This window comes from Pinus tabuliformis, chromosome 7, assembly GCF_031772625.1.
Source record: "Pinus tabuliformis cultivar Carrire ecotype Pingquan chromosome 7, CPIR1, whole genome shotgun sequence".
In the NCBI taxonomy this organism is placed as follows: Eukaryota; Viridiplantae; Streptophyta; class Pinopsida; order Pinales; family Pinaceae; genus Pinus; species Pinus tabuliformis.
This window is the reverse complement of record NC_142293.1, coordinates 1,832,387,638-1,832,408,907: the sequence shown is the minus strand read 5'-3', so window position 1 is coordinate 1,832,408,907 and position 21,270 is coordinate 1,832,387,638. Positions and strand designations below refer to the sequence as shown.

General features: G+C 39.7%; 1 protein-coding gene across 3 annotated transcripts in view; it reads right to left on the bottom strand.

Annotated features, from left to right (window-relative positions):
• LOC149255748 (Spc97 / Spc98 family of spindle pole body (SBP) component) overlaps positions 1-20,580 on the bottom strand; it is a 334,350-nt gene extending 313,770 nt beyond the window's left edge. For all 3 annotated transcript variants that reach the window (XM_089460559.1, XM_089460560.1, XM_089460558.1), the window contains exon 1: positions 19,785-20,580. In XM_089460559.1, coding sequence (XP_089316685.1) covers positions 19,785-20,093 — 309 coding nt within the window. In that variant the 5' untranslated portion in view covers positions 20,094-20,580. The remainder of the gene's footprint in view (positions 1-19,784) is intronic.
• Between the last annotated feature and the right edge of the window lie 690 nt (positions 20,581-21,270).

The following is a 21,270-nucleotide window of genomic DNA, read 5'->3' as shown; positions in this document are numbered from 1 at the left end:
AAGCAGCGATTGTTCATCCGATCATTTGGTCCTTAATTGATATAAAGCAAGTAGTTGGCTCCATAAGGCACTAGTCTCATAAATAATTTAATCTAATCTCTAAAAACTTGTTAAAATCAACCAAGTGGTTAGGCCATTCAATCATGTCTCCAGACTTGTCGGTTACCAATAAGTCTTGCATTTCCATCTTCCATAGGGACTACCCCCCATAGTGTTGGAAAAAGTAACTATGTTCGGCCTTCAATAATGTACTTGAGTCATCATGTAATGTACTTGTCAAAAGAATAAAGAAAATATTTTTTATTATTTTTATTAAGACTTATTAAAGCATGGGTTGCATGCTTGCGTCACAATGTTTTAGGTCAAAGTCCCCATTTAAGACTTCTAAGATGTATTCTGAGTCTATAGAATTATTGTACATTTAAAAAGACCCTTCTTGGGTTTTTGAATCATGTAAAAAGGTTTAGTATTGAGTCAAATATGAATTATGGAACCTCCACACCAAGTCGGCCTAAGGCAAGATCAAGTCGGCCTAAGACCCTATTCGACCCCACAAGAAGCCTATAAAAGGAAGGACATCGAATTCATTTGGAGCATCACTTCTCATCAAGTTCTAATTCTCTTTACTGGGCAAAAGCGCAAAAATCTCTTGTTGTTGGGCAGAAGTGCAAAGTCATTTTGTTGCTAGGAAACTCTATTGTCGGGAAGCCAAAGTGAATGTGAGTTGGGGTGAGCCTATGGAGACAAGGAAAATCGAAATTTTGGTGGTGGTCTCTCTCTGTTTCGTGCTCTAGATTGGGAGATCGGAGTCTTACAAGTTGGATTGCTGCAGGAAGCTATTAGTTATTGCAAGTTGTTGCATAGTCAAAGTTGTTGGGAAGAGGTCAAACTTCTAGAGGCTGACTTGGTGTGGAGGAAAGGTCTGGTCTTGGTCTAGGGTGAAGAGTCTCAAAGAATACTATTGAAAGGACTGGGTTTTCCCCTCGAGGGGAGTTTTGCCCTGGCATGTGCCTACATCTTATGCACATTGTTTCATGTGTTGTTGCTTTTGGTAATTGCTTGATGAACTAAAGAACATTGTTTTAAAATTTGGCCCAACCGACTCTGAAATGTCCAAGCCAGACCGAGTCAAAACCTGGCCGGGTCAGCTCGGTGGCCAACTCGGTTTGGTCGGCTTGGTAACAACCCGGCCGGCTTGGTGGGTGCAGCCGAAAAGCGGCATTTTTTTGTATTTGATTTTTTGGGGACCCCAAAGCCCATTCTATATGCCTTTGGATTCTTTGGAGTCCATTTCCCTCTCCCAAACCCTATAAAACCTACCCAACCCCTCTCATTTCCTCACAGCCATCTCATTGCATTTGAGTGAGAATTTGTGAGGAGTTTGTGAATAGTTGTGGAGTTTGTTTTTGGAGCAACAGAGAGGAGTCTTGGGCAAGCATTGGAGTAGGAGTGAGGAGCTTCTTGGGTAGCCATTGGAGCAGCATTGAGGAGTTGGTTTGTTGGAGCAACTTTGAGGATGCAGTTTGTGCCTAGAGGTATTTATTTTTCACTTCTAAAAATCTATTTTTGCTTATTTATTTTTTTGTGCAAATCTGGAAATTGAAAATAGTGTTTTTTGTGAAAGAAATGAACATTGAAGCAATGCTATTTTTTTTTCATTTTCAGAATTTTTCCTTTCATTTCTAAGTCAAAGAATCGCTCCTAGAGTGAAAGATGTTGCTTGGGCATATGCTGAAATGGTTGATAGTCAAATGCATTGCAAATTTTTCCATAGAAAAATTAATGATGGTCTTGGGAGCATTAATAAGTTGAAACAACACTTGACAGGGATTAGAGGCCAAATTACTCCATGTGAATCACCACAAATTGGGAAGATTAGGAAGGAGTTGTTAAATAGCTTTGAGACGTTTCAAAAAGAAAAAGCTAGGCAAAAAGAAATAGAGGCTGAAATTTGGAGGAAGGGGAGTATACAAAAAATGATGGCTACCAACCCCCATTTTGATTTTGAAGGTTCTTCTTCTATCCCTTGTACTGATGCATCCAACCCCTTCTGCTATGTTCCTCCCTCTCTGGAGTCTATTCAAGAAAAGGGTAAGGGTCAAATGAAAAAGAAGGGTGATATGAATATCAAAAGTTATTTCACTGTCACACCCTCCTCTCCATCAGATGCACATGGTCTTGAAGCTAGTAGAACTTTGCAGCCCACTTTCGATGACCATTGGAAGAAAGAATTGAGGGACACTACTTGTGATTACATATGTAGATGGTGGTATGATGTTGATATCCCCTTTAATGCTTCCCATTGACCATATTATGAACATGTGTTTGATGCCATATTTGCTGCTGGAAAAGGCTTCAAAGGTCCTACTATGCATGAGATAAGGGGGTTTCATTTGCAGAAAGAAATTTCCTCCATTAATGAGTATTTGAAAGATTTCAAAAACTCATGGGCAAAAATAGGATCATGTCAGATGGATGGCCTGATCAAAGGAACCGTACCATCATAAACTTTCTTATCTTCTACCCACAGGGAACCATATTTCTAAAATCAGTTGATGCATCTGATAGGGTAAATGATGGACAATTGTTGTTTCAGCTATTGGATGAGGTTGTTGAGGAGGTGGGGGTGGCTAACGTTGTTCAAGTCATCACAGATAATGCCTATAACTATGTTCTTATTGGTAAACTGTTAGAGGAAAAACACAAAACCATATTTTGGACCCCATGTGGTGCACATTGCATAGACCTCATGCTTGAGGATATTGACAAATTAGATTGGGTCAAAAACACTTTAGATCATGCCAAAAGCATAACAAAATGTATCTACAATCATTCATGGATTTTGAGCCTGACGAGGAAACACACAGGGGGCAGGGATATTATTAGGCCTGCCATCACTAGATTTGCAATTCATTTTTGACATTGCAATCTATGCTTTCACAACATAGAAAATTGCAAAAGATATTTTCTAGTGATGATGGAATCAAAGCCAATGGTCTCTCAAACAAGAAGGTAAAGAATTGAAAAAGAAAGTTAATGAAGAAATATTTTGGAGAAAGGCAAGAGAGATTGTGAAGGTTGTTGAGCCACTAGTTAAGGTGTTGTCGTTGGTGGATGGGAAAAGATTGGCTATGGGCTTCATTTATGAGGTTATGGATCAAGCAAAGGAGCAAATAAAGAGGGCATACAAGGATAGAGTGGCTAAGTATGGGCCCATTTGGGCAATCATTGATGAAAGATGGAACAATCAACTCCATCGCCCTATACATGCAGCTGGGTATTTTTTGAACCCAGTGTATCATTATAAAGCTCTGGCAGTAGGAGCTTTGAGTGGAAAGGTTAGAGATGGATTGATTGACTGCACTGATCGCATGATCCCATTGGAGTGTGATCAGCTTGAGATACACCAGCAGATCACAACCTTCAACAAAGCCACAAGTACCTTTGGGAAGAACCTAGCAAAGATTGCAAGGGAAGCAGATGAGCTAGGTAAACAAAAATTTCAATTTTAAAATTCTTAATACTTATTTTGTTAAATTGTTTATAATTTGAAAGTTGGATATAATTTGTTGAAAGTTGAAACTTGAGCTAACTCATTACACTACTATGTTTTTTGCAGCACAATGGTGGGAGGCTTTTGGTAGCCATTGTCCTCAATTGCAAAAGTTTGCAATTTGTATTTTGAGTCAAACTTGCAGTGCTACTGGGTGTGAGCGCAATTGGTCTGTCTTTGAGAGGATTCACACGAAAAAGAGAAATCATTTGGATAAAAAACGGTTAAATGATCTAGTCTATGTCCAATACAACCTTCGGCTCAGACAAAACCAATTGCTAAACAAAAGACCTAATTCAGATCCCATTGTGTTGGAAGATATTGATCCAACATCAGATTGGTTAGTGAAGAGTCATCCAACAGAGTTTGATTCTGATGAGGATCTTGATTTGGATTTACAGGCGGTGGCATCACTTCAAGAAGATGTTTAGTTGAATGTAGATCCACTTGTACCAGCCTCAGGGCCAGCCCCAAGTCCTCCAGTTGCAGGCGCTTCCTCTACTCAGCCACGACGGAAGCGCATATCTCGTCTATCTCAGCGTCCAACTGCTACACAGCCTGCTAGTGCTACCACTACTACAGTTGGAGATGATGAGGAGGAGGAGGCATGGGTTTCCCTGTCTAACTTTGATTTAGAGGTTGAGCCAGATGATGTTGGCTCCTCTAGCAGTAGCCAGTAGTACTGGTCAGTGGTGACTAGTGAAGTTTCAGGGTTTCACAGTTTACTTTTGTTGTAGAGGCCATTTCTAGCCTCCTTGGTTATGTGCTTTTGTTTTGATCTCTATATCATCATCATGTATGTATTGGACAGTGCACTAGGTGCCATTTTGATATAATGGATATATTCATGAGCCTACTTTGATCATATGTTGCCTTCTATCTATATTCTAAATCTTTGTGTTTGGAAACATGAAAGAAAATCTTTGAAATTATGTTTTTTATAAAATAAAAAAAATATTTAATGTATTTTTTACAACGACTGAGTCATTTACTTCCAACCGGTTGAGTCGATACGAAGTCGGAGTCGGAGTCGGAGTTTTAAAATATTGCTAAAGAAATAAGATATAAAGAATCATAATAATAAGAAATATCACAAGTAATTATCAAGATCAAGAAAATCTTTACTGCCTTTCTGATTTTCTAACACATAGCTTGTTGGTTGGGAGAAAGCTAGAACGAAGAGGTCGGAGATCAAGGTGACAGCCCCCGACCTAAGTCGTTGTCGCACCGTGCCTGTACAATCTAAGCGACAGCATTTTTGGCGCCATTTTCAGGGATAGGTTTTTCTTTTTCCCAGCGCTTCAACGACAATTTCTAAATCTTTCATCTTCCCATCTTTTCATTTGAGGCGGCAACGCCACAACATTTTTTGGCATCGTTGTCGGAGATCAATTTATTGGACATTGGCGTTGCAATATTCTTCTTAATCATCTTCACCTTCTCAGTATCTCATCATTCATTAGCTCGTCAACACCACAACATTTTATGGCACCATTATTTGTCTTATCTCTTCATCTTTTCATCACCTTATCCTTTGTCCTCTCACTAATCTTTTTATCTTCTCTATTCGCACCTTTAGCACCTAGATGTTTCGGTTGGTTTCACGTTTGGGTGATGACTCTGCCTATTCATCCCTTTACAAGAGCTTACTTTAAAAGAAATCCTAGTAGCTTGGTTAACCCCGCTCCCGATCCTGAAAAGGCCCTGAGAGCTCAGTTAAACAAATTACATTCTAGTAAGCATTTAATCTTTCTCGAACAGGAAGCCCTCTCTGATATCCACTTGCTTTTCCTTAATCTCTTTAATCAAGACTTCATGGGTTACTTTGGGCTTTGCAGCTTTGCCAACATTCAAGGATATCCTCACGACCTTCCAGATGATTCTGCTATGAATAAGCTTCCGACCTTCCAGGGGAATAATGGAGTCAATGTCGGTGCTCACATAAAAAAATTCTCGACTTTTCTGCAAGGATATGCTCATGCGACTACATACAATCATGAGGACATTATAATGAAGTTATTTGTCCTTTCATTAGAAGATGATGCATTGGATTGGTTTCATGACAAGCCTAATAATGCTTTTGTTTCTTTGCAAGCTCTCAACCAGTGTTGCACGAAAGCGCCCCCCCCCCCCGGTTCCAAGCCCCGAAGCGCGTCTCGTACGGAAGCGCCTAGGAAGCTTGGCCGGAAGCGCGCTTCCGGCTTTTTTATACGCTTCCTGGAAATTTGGAAGCGCTGGCGCTTCCGAAGCGCGCTTCGTACGGCACTTCCCAGACGCTTCCCAGGCGCTTCCCAGACGCTTCCCAGACGCTTCCGTACGCTTCCAGAAAAGCTTCCGGAAAAGCATTTAGAAAATCGTTTTTTTTTTTCAATTTTTTTTTAAATTTTAGGTGAGTTTGCTTGTTGGGGGTGGGTCCACCTTGGGTTAGGGTGACAAATGAAAGCAAAAAAAAATATAAATATAGCAGATGCTCCCTCATGGTAATGTTAAATTCTTAAAGTAAAAGTGACATTCTCCTTTATTTTTCATTTTCATCCTTTTACTTAAATTTTTAACATTACCATGAAATGACTCAAAATGTTTGAGAGTGGTTCCAGCCTCATTGGACTTCATATGGAGAAAATAGAATTTCATATCCTATTCAAAATTCAGCAGACTTAACAGTTTTCAGGTATTCAGGATCAATGGGATTGTGGCATTTCATTAGATTATATCAAGTATGAAGGTATGCGATTAGCATTTAATCAAGAGCACCAAGCCCTATATGTACCCTGGTGTTGGTGGTGTTAATTGTTGAACTCCTTTGTCACGCGGCACTCCCTTAGCAAAAAATTACCTTTCAATCAAGTCAAAATCATCGATCAAACATGTTAAGCTTTTTCTACCATATTTTAAGTCTTGAATTAGGTAGTTTGATCAAAATTGGGCAATGTTGACTAATATCCCTAGACAATCGAGGTAGAGGCAAAGGCTAGACAAGAGGAGAAGAATCTAGATTCTAGATCATTAATGTACAATGGATGTTCTATCTATCTTGATTTATGCAAAAATATGCATGTTTTCATGTCTTCTACAATTAATTTGGTATTTGGGATGTTTGTTTTGAGTATAAATGCAAAAAAAATATAAAATATATATATATAGCAGACGCTTCCGCGGACGCTTCGCTTCCTAGATTTTTGGAAAATGACGCTTCGGCGTCCCCGCTTCCAAAAAACGCTTCCGCTTCGCTCCCGCTTCGTGCAACATTGCTCTCAACGATGCATTCAAAGATAAATTTGGGGACAAGAGAAAAGAAAAATATTTGGTCAAAGAGCTTAACTCTATTAAGAAAAGGGAAAATGAGACAGTGGAAGAGTTCAACCAAAGATTTAATGGTATTCTAAAGGATATGACTCAAGATTACAAGCCTCCTGACAAAACAATGTTGGAACAATATCTCGAGGCCTTTTGTGTTGACACTCAATATGAAATAAGACGTGCCAAGCCTGTCACCTTAGTTGTTTCTCAAAATACAACAAAAGAATTAGAAAAGGATAAGAGAGCTTCGGGTAAGTCAGAAATTCCTGGTTTTGAAAGAGGTCCAGTCAAAAGTAAAGGAAAAGAAATTAAGGAGGAAGAGCATGAAGCAATTAAAAAATTAACTCAAATGATTAAGGAAATGAGCATGCTAGAAAGATAAGTGACATGCAGTCTGGACTAATTCGAATGGAAAGAAATCAAGCTCAAAATGTGCAGGCAAGAAATAACAATAATAACAAAGTGAATGACAATCCATGGCCTAGAAGGAATCCTCCAAATGATCAGAGACCTCCCACTCCACTTGAATCTGCCAATGTTGTTGACCAGCCTATCCCATTTTGTAGACCATGTGAAAGTTTCCATGAAGAAAGTGCATGTGCTATTGCTAGAAAAATCTTGGATGAAGAAGCAAATGAACAGATAAATAATGTAAGTCAAAATTCTCCTAAGGAAGGTCGTTGCACAGACATGATTTCTTCATATTTCGCCATCAACAACTTCAATGATGAAAAGGATCCTATCACACAAATCTATGGTGAAACTTCATCTCAAGAACAAATTCTGGAAATTGCTAGAAGTAAGGGTTACACATATCAAAGGAAAAGTAGAGACCAGAATCATAATAAACAGGTTGCATCTAGAAAATATAAATCAGGATTAAAAGTTGATTAGGCTGCATGGATAAATAGTATAAAAATGTTTGTCACAGTGCTCGAACTCTTAAAGATTCCTTCTTAAAGGGCAGCATTCTTCAAGGTTTTAGGCATGGCTCAACAAGATAAGGTTGATACACATCCAAAATATGAAGAAATTAAGTTAAAGGATCTCAATTGTTATATGACTAATGAAGACAATCAACCTTTCTTCCTAACCTTGCATATTAATGATCGTTTTCTTCATAATTTCATGTTGGATTCCGGTGCTTCAACAAATGTTATGACTAAAAAGGTTATGGATCAGTTGAATCTAAGGATTTCTAGGCCTTACCATAACATTTGCTCTATGGATTCGAAAAGGATTGAAGTCCTTAGTGTGGTTAAAAATCTACAAGTTGCCTTGGCAAATTATCCATATAAGATTATCCCTATGGATATAGCAATCATTGATGTTCCAGATGTGTGGGGAATGCTTCTCTCAAGGAAGTTTGCAGTCGATTTAGGAGGATGTATTCAGATGGATCTCTCATATGCTACTATTCTTGCAGCAGCTTGTGGTATGGTTAAGTTATATAGAGAAGTAGAAAAAGGATACTATGTCGAAGTTCCAAAGAGGCCAAAAATAGTGAAGAGATTGAACCACAGGTTCATCCACCGCAATATGAGGTTGAATTCATTCATCCAGTTTATCACTTCTCTTTATCTCATCTTCCATCTCACTTTTTGAGCAAGAAAAAAAGCAAGCTTGAATTTGACAGAGACATGTAGCACAGTGATCAGAATCTTCATCAGCCAAAAAGGGTCAAATTTCAACGGGGGATAGATGACAAGCAGCATATTGATTTACCTGTCAGCACGCAAATGTTCCATATTGTGCCACAGGGATGACATTTGATGCCATGGGGTATCCTTTATATAGTATCTCTAACCCTGCTTCCTTTCATTTATGTCATTAGTTAGCTTTCTTTTATGCACTTATGTTGTATGTTTTTTCATTTCAGTTTGTTAGAGTAGATTTTTTCTATTCTAGCAGATGTTTTATATATGCATGATGATTTTGATTATGAGCAAATATATATTTGATGGACTTTTGTTTTCATGGATATAGGATTTTGGATTCTCATGTCACTTTGATGAAGCAATGTGTCCTCATATGGAGCCAGATGTTGCACCTATTTTGTCACAAGTCCAAGGAAATAGATGTACAAAAAATTTCAACCTTCAAAATCATCACCTTGTCGGTTCTTATGTCATTATAAACCCAATTTCTGCAAATTGTAATGTAAATGATGCTAGTACGACCATTTTATTACGTAAAAACTTAGGTAAGCCTCTGGTTTTGGCGACGAATTTCATCGTAGGAAGTTTTCCACTCACTACATTATGTGTGTTTCTAAACACAAATAATCGACAAAGTTTTTCCCTCCAACTTAAACCCCAAATCCAGGGTGGAATTCATTGACAAGGTCTTAGGTGAGTCCTAGTGTTATATCGAGTCTTTGTAAAAGTGGTTTGGGAATAATTCAAGCTATTTGGCTAAATTATCTTATTACGGATCACTTGGTCTACTAGATGATATTATGTCGCGGAATTGGGTAAATATTATGAAGGTCTATAACGAATGGGCATTGTTGGTTATCAATAAGTCTTGCATTTCTATCTTCCATAGGGACTACCCCCTATACCCCGTTGGTTGGGAGACAGCTAGAACGGAGAGGTTGGGGATCAAGGTGACATCCCCCGACCTGAGTCCGTCGCATCGTTCCTGTACAATTTGAGCAACAAGGCTAATTTCTTCATGAATTGCGCAAGGAAATAGGAGGCTTGGTGAGAAAGAATTGGTTGGCCAGAGTTTTTAATTGAGCAAAGAGAACAATTATTCTTTTGCAGGTTGAGATCAGAGCTTTGGAGCTAGCAATTGTAATAGTTTCTCTATTCATCTGATTAATGCAAAGAGGCTTGAGGGATTTTTTCCAGTTGGGTTCCCCTAAAAATCATTGTGTATTTCTGGTTTTGCTTATTGCATGTCTATGCATGTTGTTCTAAATTGTGATTTCCATTCTGCAGATCAGTAGAGTAGAATTGTGTCTCTTGATTTTCAGCTTGAAATCTTGAGCAGTTGCAATTTCTATCAAATTTCTATACACTGCTTAGGCTTATTATATGGTCAAAGAGAAGGTCTGCCCACTTGGCAACTTGTACTCAGCACTGTAGAATTCTTTCTACTACATAGGGATTTCAACACCTTTGGAACCAAACAGTGATTTACAATCTTGAAGATTTGCTTCCTACGACCTATCAACCTTTGCACTAAACACTCATCTTATGTAGCCTGCGGGCCTACAACAAAAATTAACCACGATAGCCCTATCTTACTGCATGTTTGTCCACAATAGGGCTTGGCCCTATCATCACCTTAACATCACAACTACTTCAACTAACAACTCCTTTAACACTGCCTTAGCCAACTCGGCCTCCAAAGATCCCTACAATAGTTCTCCACTAGAGCTTTGCCACCTCAAAAATCAAATCGAAACTTGGTTTATAACTTTTGAAATGTGTAACTAGATTTGGTCTTCATTATGTCTAATGTAATCATGATCTTATGTATTTGATGTAAAGAGAAAAAGAAATTTATTATTGTCATTCTCGATGCATGGGTTTCATGCTCAACGTTATTTTATAGATCGAGCACCCATTGAGTGCTTCTAGGAATTTTTCATGAAGTCAGGAAGCCAAAAGAGTCATTGTCATACATGTACGACCCCTTTGGGCACTTTGTATCATGTAAAATAAAATTTATGTAGAGTCAAAAGTGTCATAAAGATCCTCCAAGACAAGTCAACCTACCATTAACAAGTCAGCCTACAAGCAGCAACAAGTCAGCCTTCAAGGGAGAACTAGTTGGCCTATTTAGGGCCTCCAAAGAAGCCTATATATAAGGGAACCTCGAGTTCATTTGAGGATGCATTCGATCAAGAAAGAAGTAAGTTCGATCACCTAGAAAGGAAGTCTAATAGCCAGCAAGAAGAGAAGAAACCAACAAAGGTAAAACGAAGCTTTAGTAGATTGTTTTTGGGCTACTTCACCTAACACATGCGAAATTATTAGGGCATCAATTAGTTGCAACTAGACAAAATTGCAGTCACATCAAGAAGATACGAGAAAGGTGCCAAGAAGAGCAAGTTTGAAGGTCGAAATACTAAGGAGAAACGTCCCAGCCAAGCAAACGGGAGAAGACTCATAATTCTGCCCTATACTACTCACATGTGTAAAACCACAAAGATTGCAGACCGACCGAAAGTTGCAAACCTATAATAGAGGCCGAGATTTAGAAGAGAAGTCAAAATCTAAAGAAGTGAAGCAAGTTTAACTAGAATTGACTTTGAAAAGGAAAACTCATCAAAAGAAGGTTTGATTTGGTCTTGGAGGAGTCTTGGTCTTGGGTCATAAGTCTTAAAATTTGTCATTTGAAGTTCTATAAGAAGAGAAGAGTTCTTGTGGGTTTTCCTCTCAAGAGAAGAGGTTTTGGCCCTTGCTTGCAACCTACATTTTGTGTTGTCTTGTCTCATTGATCTTCATAGTTTGGTAGTTGTTTGATGATAAGAACACTAATAATAATCAAGTGAAAGAAGAAAATAATTAAGTAAAAATACATCACAAGCAGTGATCAAAGTAAGAGAAATCACCTAATCTAGTTGACCCTAAATTTCTCAACAATAATAAGGCTGCAACTTCGATCACAAACCAGAGTTGAACTCAATCTTCAAAACACCAAAAAAACCAACCTTCAAACTAGACCTAAACTCAACATTCAATGCACCAAAACTTGGCCCTCACATTGGACCTGAATTTCGCCTTCAAAACTCCAAAGACTCGACCTACAAACTAAGCCTGAACTTGACCTTTAAACACTAGAATTTCGTCCCCAGTACAGACCTAAAACTCAATGTCAAAAAGGTTGAAGTTTGGTCTTCAACAAGGCTAAAACTTGCCTTCAATGGAGCTGAAACTCAGCCTCTAGAACAGCTCTACAACTCGTCTTCAACCAGGACAAAACCCTTCCCAAATGTGGCAAGAACCCTTCCCACAGAAAACCTCTTCAATTCAGCGTCACTTCACTTGGTTCATGAGATATCAAGTTTGAACCTCATAATTGCTTCTTCGCTTGCTTAGACAAACCTGAATTGGCTTGAGTGAGTGAGTCCTAGGTTCCTCCACATAAAGCCTATATATAGTGTGTGTGACCCCCCAAAATAGGTCAGCTTGCCCACTGGTTGGGTCGACTTGTGCACTAGTTGCATTGGCTTGGCAGACTATATAATGAATATTCAAAAAATCATTTCTCCTCAACCGTGAGGAATTAGAGGGAGTGTCATATACTTTTGGAAAGTTCTCAGAATAAGCTTTCCAACCATATATATTATGCTTCCGTTTGAGCTAGGTAATCTGAGTAAAAATGCATTCAAAGATAGGATATCTAAATGGGGCATCAAAAATCTAAAAACAATATTTCTAGAAGGCATTCCATATATCATTGGAGAGGTCTCAAAATATGCCATTTGACTATATAACTTTATTTTTCATTTGGACAGCCCTTGACATCAATAACAACCATTTTCAACAAATGATAAGGGAGGGCTTGTACTACTACTTGGAGCCCCAATGCTAGAGAGAGGTTGTGCCACGTCATACTTCTAGCCCCATTAAAGGTGACACAGGTCACCCAAAGAGTGGTTTTGACACGTGGAGGCATTTTGAGGCATGTCATGAGGACTTCCCCTCAAGGGTGGAGTTGATTATGATGATGGGACATTCACCTTGCCCATTCATGCACTTTCATAGCATATGTTGCCTAAAAAGGGCATGATGTCATGCTTGAGGAGAGTTTCAACCCGCACATGAGCTTTTATGGCATATTATTGTTATTATGAGCTATTGGGTAACCCATTTTCCTGATGCATACTCAATTTAACTTATCATAGGGCTACTGGGTAACCCATTTTCTTGATGCATACTCAATTTAACTTATCATAGGGCTTGTAAGTTAATAATTGTGAGAGATAGATCTCATATATATTAAGGATCATTCTTTTGTTATTTTTCATCATCACACTTGGAATTCGGCCTCTTCATAAGAGTCGGACTTAGCCTTTGTTGAACTCACTACTTGTGGAGATGTAATTTTTATGGTGCTCTTGCTATTGGAGATTGGCTTATGTCTTGGAGATGTCTTTTTGGGATTGAAAGAAGGCCTTTTCATGGAAGAATTGTAAGTTTATTGCATATTTTTCATTGTTTTACATGTAATTAATTATTGCTAGGGTTTTTCTATGCTCCATGTCTAAATGCAAATTGTTTATGGAAAACCTTAAATAATATTTGCATGTTGAATGTTTCTTCCTTGAAATCCAAAGAAAAACTCATAGTGTGCATTTCCTATTTGATTTCTCCTTTCACAAAAAGATAGTTAGGGTTTATATAAGTGGAAACAAGAGGTTGCCCCCTTCCTCCAAGCATTTGTCCATCATCTCTTGAAGTAGCCCCAAAGACTCCATCACCCAAGTAGGATTAGGCACCAACAACCTTTGTGTTGATCAAAAACTTTGAAAAGCCAAACATTTTTCTTCTTTCTATCATCTAAGCCTTTTAAGGCAAGCCACTGGAGCATTTAGGTGGGGCCAAATTCATTTAGGACTCTCATGGATGGTCGTTTAAGGTAATAAACCTAATTTTTCCCTAGTTGATCCCTTTAACTCAAAATCTAGCCTTTTGCATGGTCAAACTTACGGGTTGACACCATCCTTCTCTAGGTTTTTTTTGCCCTAAAAACCCTAAGTTCCTAACCCTGGCTAGGGATTAGCCATTAGGGTTAATTAAAGGGTTTGCTTTATTCCTTTGTTGATCATATCTTTAGTAAACCCTTTCTTCAACTCATATGTCCCTAAGAACTCCTTTGTTGCTATGTTGCCCTTGGCCATATGTGCAATTTGCTAGTCTAAGTGAATGATATGCTATCCCTTATTAAGCGTCTTGAGTCATTGTCCATCATTATCTATACCTTGCCTATGCTTTAATCTCCTTAAACCATATAACATAGAATATCCTCTTAGGTGATCACTGGGAAGCCTACCTTGTGGTGAAATTCCACTAAAGAGCTGGAGGGAGATTGCTAAGGCGATAGTGGCAATCTACCTCATTGTTGCAACAAGGTCTTGTTGTAGCCAATTACCTTCCTCATAATGAGACCCATCTACAAACTTCCACATGTGTACGAACATCCACAAGGGATGGAGGCTCGAACAAACCCAGATTCTGAGATGAAACCCGTTGAAAAGAGCTAGTCTCCATCCATGTGCTAATACCTTGTCAACTAGGAATCCCTTGATGTCGTTGCTATGACGCAATTGCCTTACACCTTGTTGTAACGGTTGCAACAACCTCCAAAATTTTGGCTTGCACTTAAATTTTGGAGCCTTCCTTGGTCTTTCCCTTTATGTTTGCAAACACTTGAGCTCATTTCATGAGCTTTCTAAGAGTCTTTTCACCCCTTTTGCTTGTTTGATCAACTATCGTCTTTTGGCATGTTTGATTGTGTTACCATGCTTGCAATCCTTTTCTGGTGATTTCGAAGGTTGGTCTTTGTGTATTCGAGTTGTCCTAGCTATGTAAACATCAATCGCACTCATACACAAAATTTTAAGCATTGTCACACAAGTGTCATCATGGTCGTCCTAAGTCCACCTTAAGTGTCGCACTTGTCGCTTTTTGTTCTAAGACAGTCTCACAGAGGGTAATGCTTTGTCTTGTTGTTCCGGTGGTCTATGTTGTTGTGTCGTCGAAGCATGCTAAGTGTTTGATCCAATGTTTTAAAACCCTGACTCGGCCGAGGGTCGACTCCGACTCGGTATCGACTCGGCTGGCTCGATTTCAATGACTCGGTCGTTGTAAAAAATACATTAAATATTTATTTTTTATAAAAACACATAATTTTAAAGATTTTGATTCATGTTTCCAAACACACAGCATTAGAATATAGATAGAAGACAACATATGATCAAAGTAGGCTCATGAATATATCCATTATATAAAAATGTCACCCAGTGCACTGTCCAATACATACACGATGATGATATAGAGATCAAAACAAAAACACATAACCAAGGAGGCTATAAATGGCCTCTACAACAAAAGTCTGTGACCAATACTACTGCCTACTGCTAGAGTTTCCACCATCATCTGGCTCAATGTTACTTGGGAGCGGGAATGAAAGCGGGGAGCGAGAGCGAAAAAGGGAGCGGGAGCGACATTTTCAGAAGCTCCCAGTTTGGGAGCGAATCCCGGAGGAGTTCGACAACCAATGTCACTAACATCAAGGTACATAGAGGGATTGGTGCTCTTGAGTCTTGATTAAATACGAGTTCCATCCCCTAATACATGACAAAATTCAATGGAAACATTGCAATCCCCCAATCTTGAAATCCTAAAAAACTGATAAGTCTGCTGGATTTTGAATGAAATCTAAAATTCTACTTTCTCCATATGAAATCCAATGAGGCCGGAACCACTCTCAAACATCCTGAGTCATTTCATGGTAATGTTAAAAATTTAAGTAAAAGGATGAAAATGAAGATTAAGGAGAATGTCACTTTTACTTTAAGAATTTAACATTACCAAGAAATTTGAATAGCTATCAATACTAGGAGAGGGGAATGGACCCCAAAGACCAAAAAACCAATTAATAAAACCATTTGGAGTCCCCCACACTCAGAAAAAACATAAAAACAACAAACAAACAAACAAACAAAATTACATTTTTGGGGTTTACTGGCCGCATGGAGTGACCCGGCCGAGTTAAGACTGCCCCGGCCGAGTCATGCCATGACTCGGTCGGGTCAGTCTTAACTCAGCCGACCGCACTGGTTCGACGGCCGAGTCGCAAATTTTTTTACCGGCTCGAACCAACTCGGCCAAGTCGGTTTCGAGCCGGCCGGATTTTAAAACACTGAACTCTGATCACAAGTTTAAGTTCCTCACAAGCTCACTTTCCTCCCGCACTTAGCCATTTCTCTGAAAATCCTTTCGACCGGGCAACTCACTTTCACCAGACCCCGATTGAACTGCACAATCACTGTCCCCCACGGCAGTTGCACTGCGCAGTTCGAGAGCTGAGCAGCATGCCTTCATCGCCAAAATTGCGTAGTAACTTCTCCCAACCTTACCTGAACTGTGCATTTCGCAAGACCAGTCATCAAGCTTCTTCCCTGCCTGTTGGAACCCCACAATGCGCAGAGGATCAAGCCTACCTTGCCTCCCAAAACTGCGCAAAAGTGTCTCCCCAATGTCCTCTTTGAGTCGAGACTCACTGATCTCAAGAACTGCGCAAACCTATCCTCCCAAGCCCCTCTACTACCTAGTCCTGCCTTGCCCCTGAAAACTGCGCAAACCCGCCTCCCAGGGTCCCATCCTACATCAACGACTGACTGTCTCAACTGCGCAATCATGTTTCCCAATGGCTTCTGCACAATTTTTCCCAACAGTGAGGACTATGCTCAGGAGTTCCTCAGCCAAGCCTGAACTACGCTCTACGCAGTCTCGGTGACCAATCTCCCTCCCTGTCACCTGGAACTACGCAATGCGCAGTTACTGGGCCCTCTTTCCCAACCTATCACCTGTCTTGGGCCCAATCCATGGATAACAGTACATCACCTTAGACTAGGGAATTTTTGGATTTGATGTCGTCCTGTCATGAGTGAATTGGAGGAACAGGTACATTGTTAGATCATGGAGAGACGATGAAGAAGGAGAAGAAGGAGTGAACATGCTAAAAGACTCACTCATAGTTAGACGGACAAAGAAGCTTATCAAGAACAAGCAAAGGGAACATATGCATGCAACCACCTCTCAAGACCGAAGATCATTGAAGACCCCGCATCATCAAGCCATGCAGAGGAGAAGAGAAAGCACATCCAAGAACACATCTATCACTCAACAGCAACAGCAGCTTGACATTGCCACCTCAGCAAGCTAGTCCATGTCAGCAGTGTCATGTCAAGTTGTGTCATGAGTTGTCAAAGGCCACATCACTATTATGAGCCATGTATATTGTAAATCAAATGTAATGTAAAGTGGAAGTCCAATGGACACACATGAATATGAAGAGTCATGTCAGTTGAAAAGTCATAGGAAGTTGAATAGTCATGAGGGTAGTCAAAGAGTCACAAGGGTCAAGCATCACCCCTTGGTTATATATACCCCCTCATTGTATGAGCAAAGGACTTTTCACCTTGGCTCCTCCCGCAAAGCATAGAGAGTTTCAGTTAGTTCTTTGAGGAGCAAGGAGTGGCTCCAATGTCCCACTACTAGGGCTAGTGATGTATGATGTAAATATGTGTCTTGGAACTTTTGCTTAATACAAAAGCCTTTTCAGGCCAACACTTTTCCATGCATGACTTATGGATGTTTGTAAGACTATTCTATGAACATTTATATTTCATGTTTGTTTCACATGTACTAAGATAGTTGAACTAGTATGGTTGTTTTAGTACTTATATTGTTGCGAATGTGTTGTAATGGTTGTCATTGTTGTCTCATCCTTGTGGATTACTCCACGGGATACTAGACAGACCTTTCCCCGATCATCGGTTATAACGACTATCAAATCTGTTGTGGACTATTCCGCTGGATGGTAGACGGATATTTCCCTATTCTTCGGTTTTAATGACTACTGCATTCGTTGTGGACTATTCCACTGGATGATGGATATGTCTTCTTGGTTCAGGTGTGTCTCTTCCTGGGTGGTACTATTACCTCTCACTTAGAGGCTCACTTTCCCCCCTCCCCACTTTTGCAGTAAGAGAACCTGGACACAGTTACATTGCACACTCACCAAGCACACTCACCTTGCCTTTCAAAGGTGCCATTGCAAATTTGCAACACGCTCTTGTGCAAAAGCTAGAGCCGAGGCAAATCTCTAAGTATTTGGCAACCAAGCCATCATACCGGATGGGACTCCTACACCAAACGGTGTGAGGTTTAATTTGGACGTCATATCGGAGATCCCCTGAATGTTGGCGGATCCAGCACTGTTAGCACACCTGCATCCAAAAGCCTAAAACCTAAACACTAGGGGATTGCCCAAATTAGTCACAAAGCCATTCGCCCTAGGCCTTGTATGATTATCTTGGATTAATTCGTCATTGATTTTTTTGCCTAAAGTCACCATATCTCTTGTTCTCTTATTCACAGCTTCACTTCTCTTTATCTGATATTTTTGTTCAAGGTTTCTACAACATCAGGGCTTGTTGAAGTTTTCACCACAGAGCCATGATCTCTTTATAATTTCAATGCATTGAAGATTGCAACCTTGGTCTTACCTAGGTTAACCATTAGTTGTCGAAGATCATGAAAAAAACAAAGGGCATCAAGCTGTCTCTACAACCCTAAAGGGAAAGGAGGCCAAAAAGATCACATCATATGCAAAAAGAAGTAAACAGATCAATATGGGATGCATAAGGCAACCATCAATGCCCTCAATATTCTCTCTGAAGAAATTTGTCAATCGATAATTCTTAACCAAAGTTTTGCCCTCATAAAGGATAAGGATAACAGGATACCACCATAATGAGAAATAATTGACGACAATACCAAGTTTAAAGCTCTGACCTCTCTAACGAGAAAAGGATTAACAACCTCCCAAGCCTTCCAAAACTTTGGCAAGTGAAAGAATCATCTGGCTTGATAGGGGCGGGAGTGAACATGGAGTAAGGAGGAGGGTCTAGAAATCACATCCCTTCCACCCACTATTCCCATAAGATGAGCACAAGCAAACACTATTACACGAGAGCAACAGCCATACCTCATCCCCTTCCAAGGAACAGATAATCCATTTGGCACGTAAGGTTTCATGATCCTTGGGAGTACAACAGCGTTCCATTCAACTCTATGTAATCCTACTTTCCTTTCCCAACTAGCCCAGAGACAAACGTCAGGGAGTTTCTCAATCCTACCATACAACGAATTTGAGGGGGGGCAATAGGAAGAGTAAGAAATATGTGTAGCCACGATAATTTTGGTACAGATTTGTTGACAAGCAAACATAGAAAGAGGCTGGAGAAGCCACTGTGCCACATTCCTCATATCATGTGAATTTTCAATAATAACTTGTTTCAAAATACGTAGATGATACTACATATTAGAGAATGCCAAGAATTCTAAACAGTTCGCAGGTTTTCCAGACCAAAAAAAGGACCTAAAGAGTTCTCCTTTTCCTGAGTCTTTCTAGACGGACGACAGAGTCTAACTCCACACTCGCAAGTAAGATGGGACGACGGAGCCTAACTCATCACCGAGACAATCTGACTCGCATTTGACTTCAAACTCTCAGCGATCCTCACGAGTCAAACTCACAAATATGACTCGGGGAAAAGTCACAAGGAGCTGCCTCGACTCGGTTTCCTCGAAGAGGAGAGTTGGGATGGGGAGCTGACTCGGACTTGGAAGAGTCTGGTAACATGTCAGTATATTTAAAGCGGTAAGTGGCACACAGTTCACATGGCAAGCTGTAATGCAATCAGTATCCATGAATTTAAAAGATGTATGCTATTGAAATGACGCTAAATGCTTCTTTATCTGTCATTTAAATTTCCAGGTTATCGGAAATGGTTTCCGACTATGGGACACCATCAATAACCCCGCAACAATTTTTTCATTTAAATAACGGAACACGTTAGGGATTGCCACCCGAAAACGTGATTCGATGACTTGCATTCTTCGATATTTACCGGAAAATAGATCTTCACGTAAGCTTCTAATAATACTCACGAATATCGTCCAGAATTACCCTGCCTTCTGTAAGCATTTAAAGGTTATTTTCAGAGTACCCTGTTTTACGCAGAATTCATTGCCAACGCAGAACACTAACAAACATCTATACTCTTTTCCTTGAAATGAATAAATTACATTCAATTCTACTACATTTTAGTCGAATCTTCTGCTCGCTTCTTCGAGAATTTCTCTATAGGAGAAGAAATAAAGTGCATCTACATCGTTACCGGAACTTCGCTTGGATTGGTTCCATGCTCCATATTATGACTGTTGGTGGCAGTATTTGATTCCCGTTGCTCCAGATTGTCTGCGAAATCGCGAAATTGTGCTGAAAACATAAATTCACCATCAGAAGCTCCGCCGGAAGTATTTTCAAGATTTTGATATTCTAATTTGTGGCAAATTTCCCAGGGCTTAAGAGATGGACAAGCCGCTGGCAGCTTCGCAGCTTCTAGCCATATGTCTAAGCCTAACTCCTTCGACAATGCACGGTATGCTTCAGAGCTGCCCTGTCCAGAGCGACCTGTGAACCCCATGGTTTAACCGAAGCGAATCCCCGACCTAAAATTTCAAGTCTCGGCGAGCGATGTCCTCGTACATTGTAATTATAATGCCGAAGCCGTTCTTTTCAAGGGAAATTCCTCCGGAGCCCTTCGTCGTCTGTCCGCAGCATACGTCATCCGCGTGTCATTTGACTGCAAAGCCATCCGACTCTGTGTTGCAGAGAAGGTTCTGTATATTTATCGTCACCCTTTTCCTTCTGCCCACCGTGGGAGGGAAGAACAAACTGGCACACCAGGTCACCTCGTATTTGCCATGTGATGGAAGCCCTAGAACGGAGCCAAACCGGACAGTTTGAGACCGCTGCCCTTTCCCTGTGTCTTTCTCTGGTCCAATGGGGGTTGATCAAGAAGAGCGCGCTCGCAGGAGAAAAAGGATGATGATGTTTTGGGGTTGATCGAGAAGAACGCGCTCGCGGGAGAAAAAGGACGATGATGTAAAGTTGTGTTACCTGCTCAACTATTCAGCCTTAACCCTTTTGCGATGTAAATTCAAAAAAACGCAGATATAAATTCAAAAAAAAATAAACAAATGATATTCAAAAAATTTACATGAAATATTTGGTCAAAGGTTGTAATGTCAATCTAAGTTTATCTTCAAAATGCAAAATGTCCGTGGTGTTGAAATATTGACAACACAATCTTAAAGATTATTTTGACATGCTTTTAAAATTATGTGAATGCATTCTAAAGGGCCATGCACAAGAGGATGAGCACAAGACCCACGATAGCATGTGTTGGCACCTTCTTGAGAAGAGAAGGCAGTGTGAGGCATAATATGGGACATTGGGATAATTATGGGATGATGATAGATATCCATAATAATATGTTTGACGATGTGAAGTATGGGCTCCATTATAAGTGTGACTCTAGGTTGTATTGGATTCAATATAATGGTGGTCATATATATTAGCAATTATATTTCATGTTGTAAAACGAATGTGTAATGCTTTACTTAATTTTATCATGCAAATTTTATTAGTGTTTAAATTACTTTAAAAAATTGACTTATAATTATCAAAGAATATGGGGACATTTACAATAGTGAAACTATAAATTTATTACTGATATAAATTTTATTATTGTTGTTATTCAATTTCCAACTTGTCTTCTCAAATTTACTTGGGTGAAGATATGGTCCTCTCCAATCAAT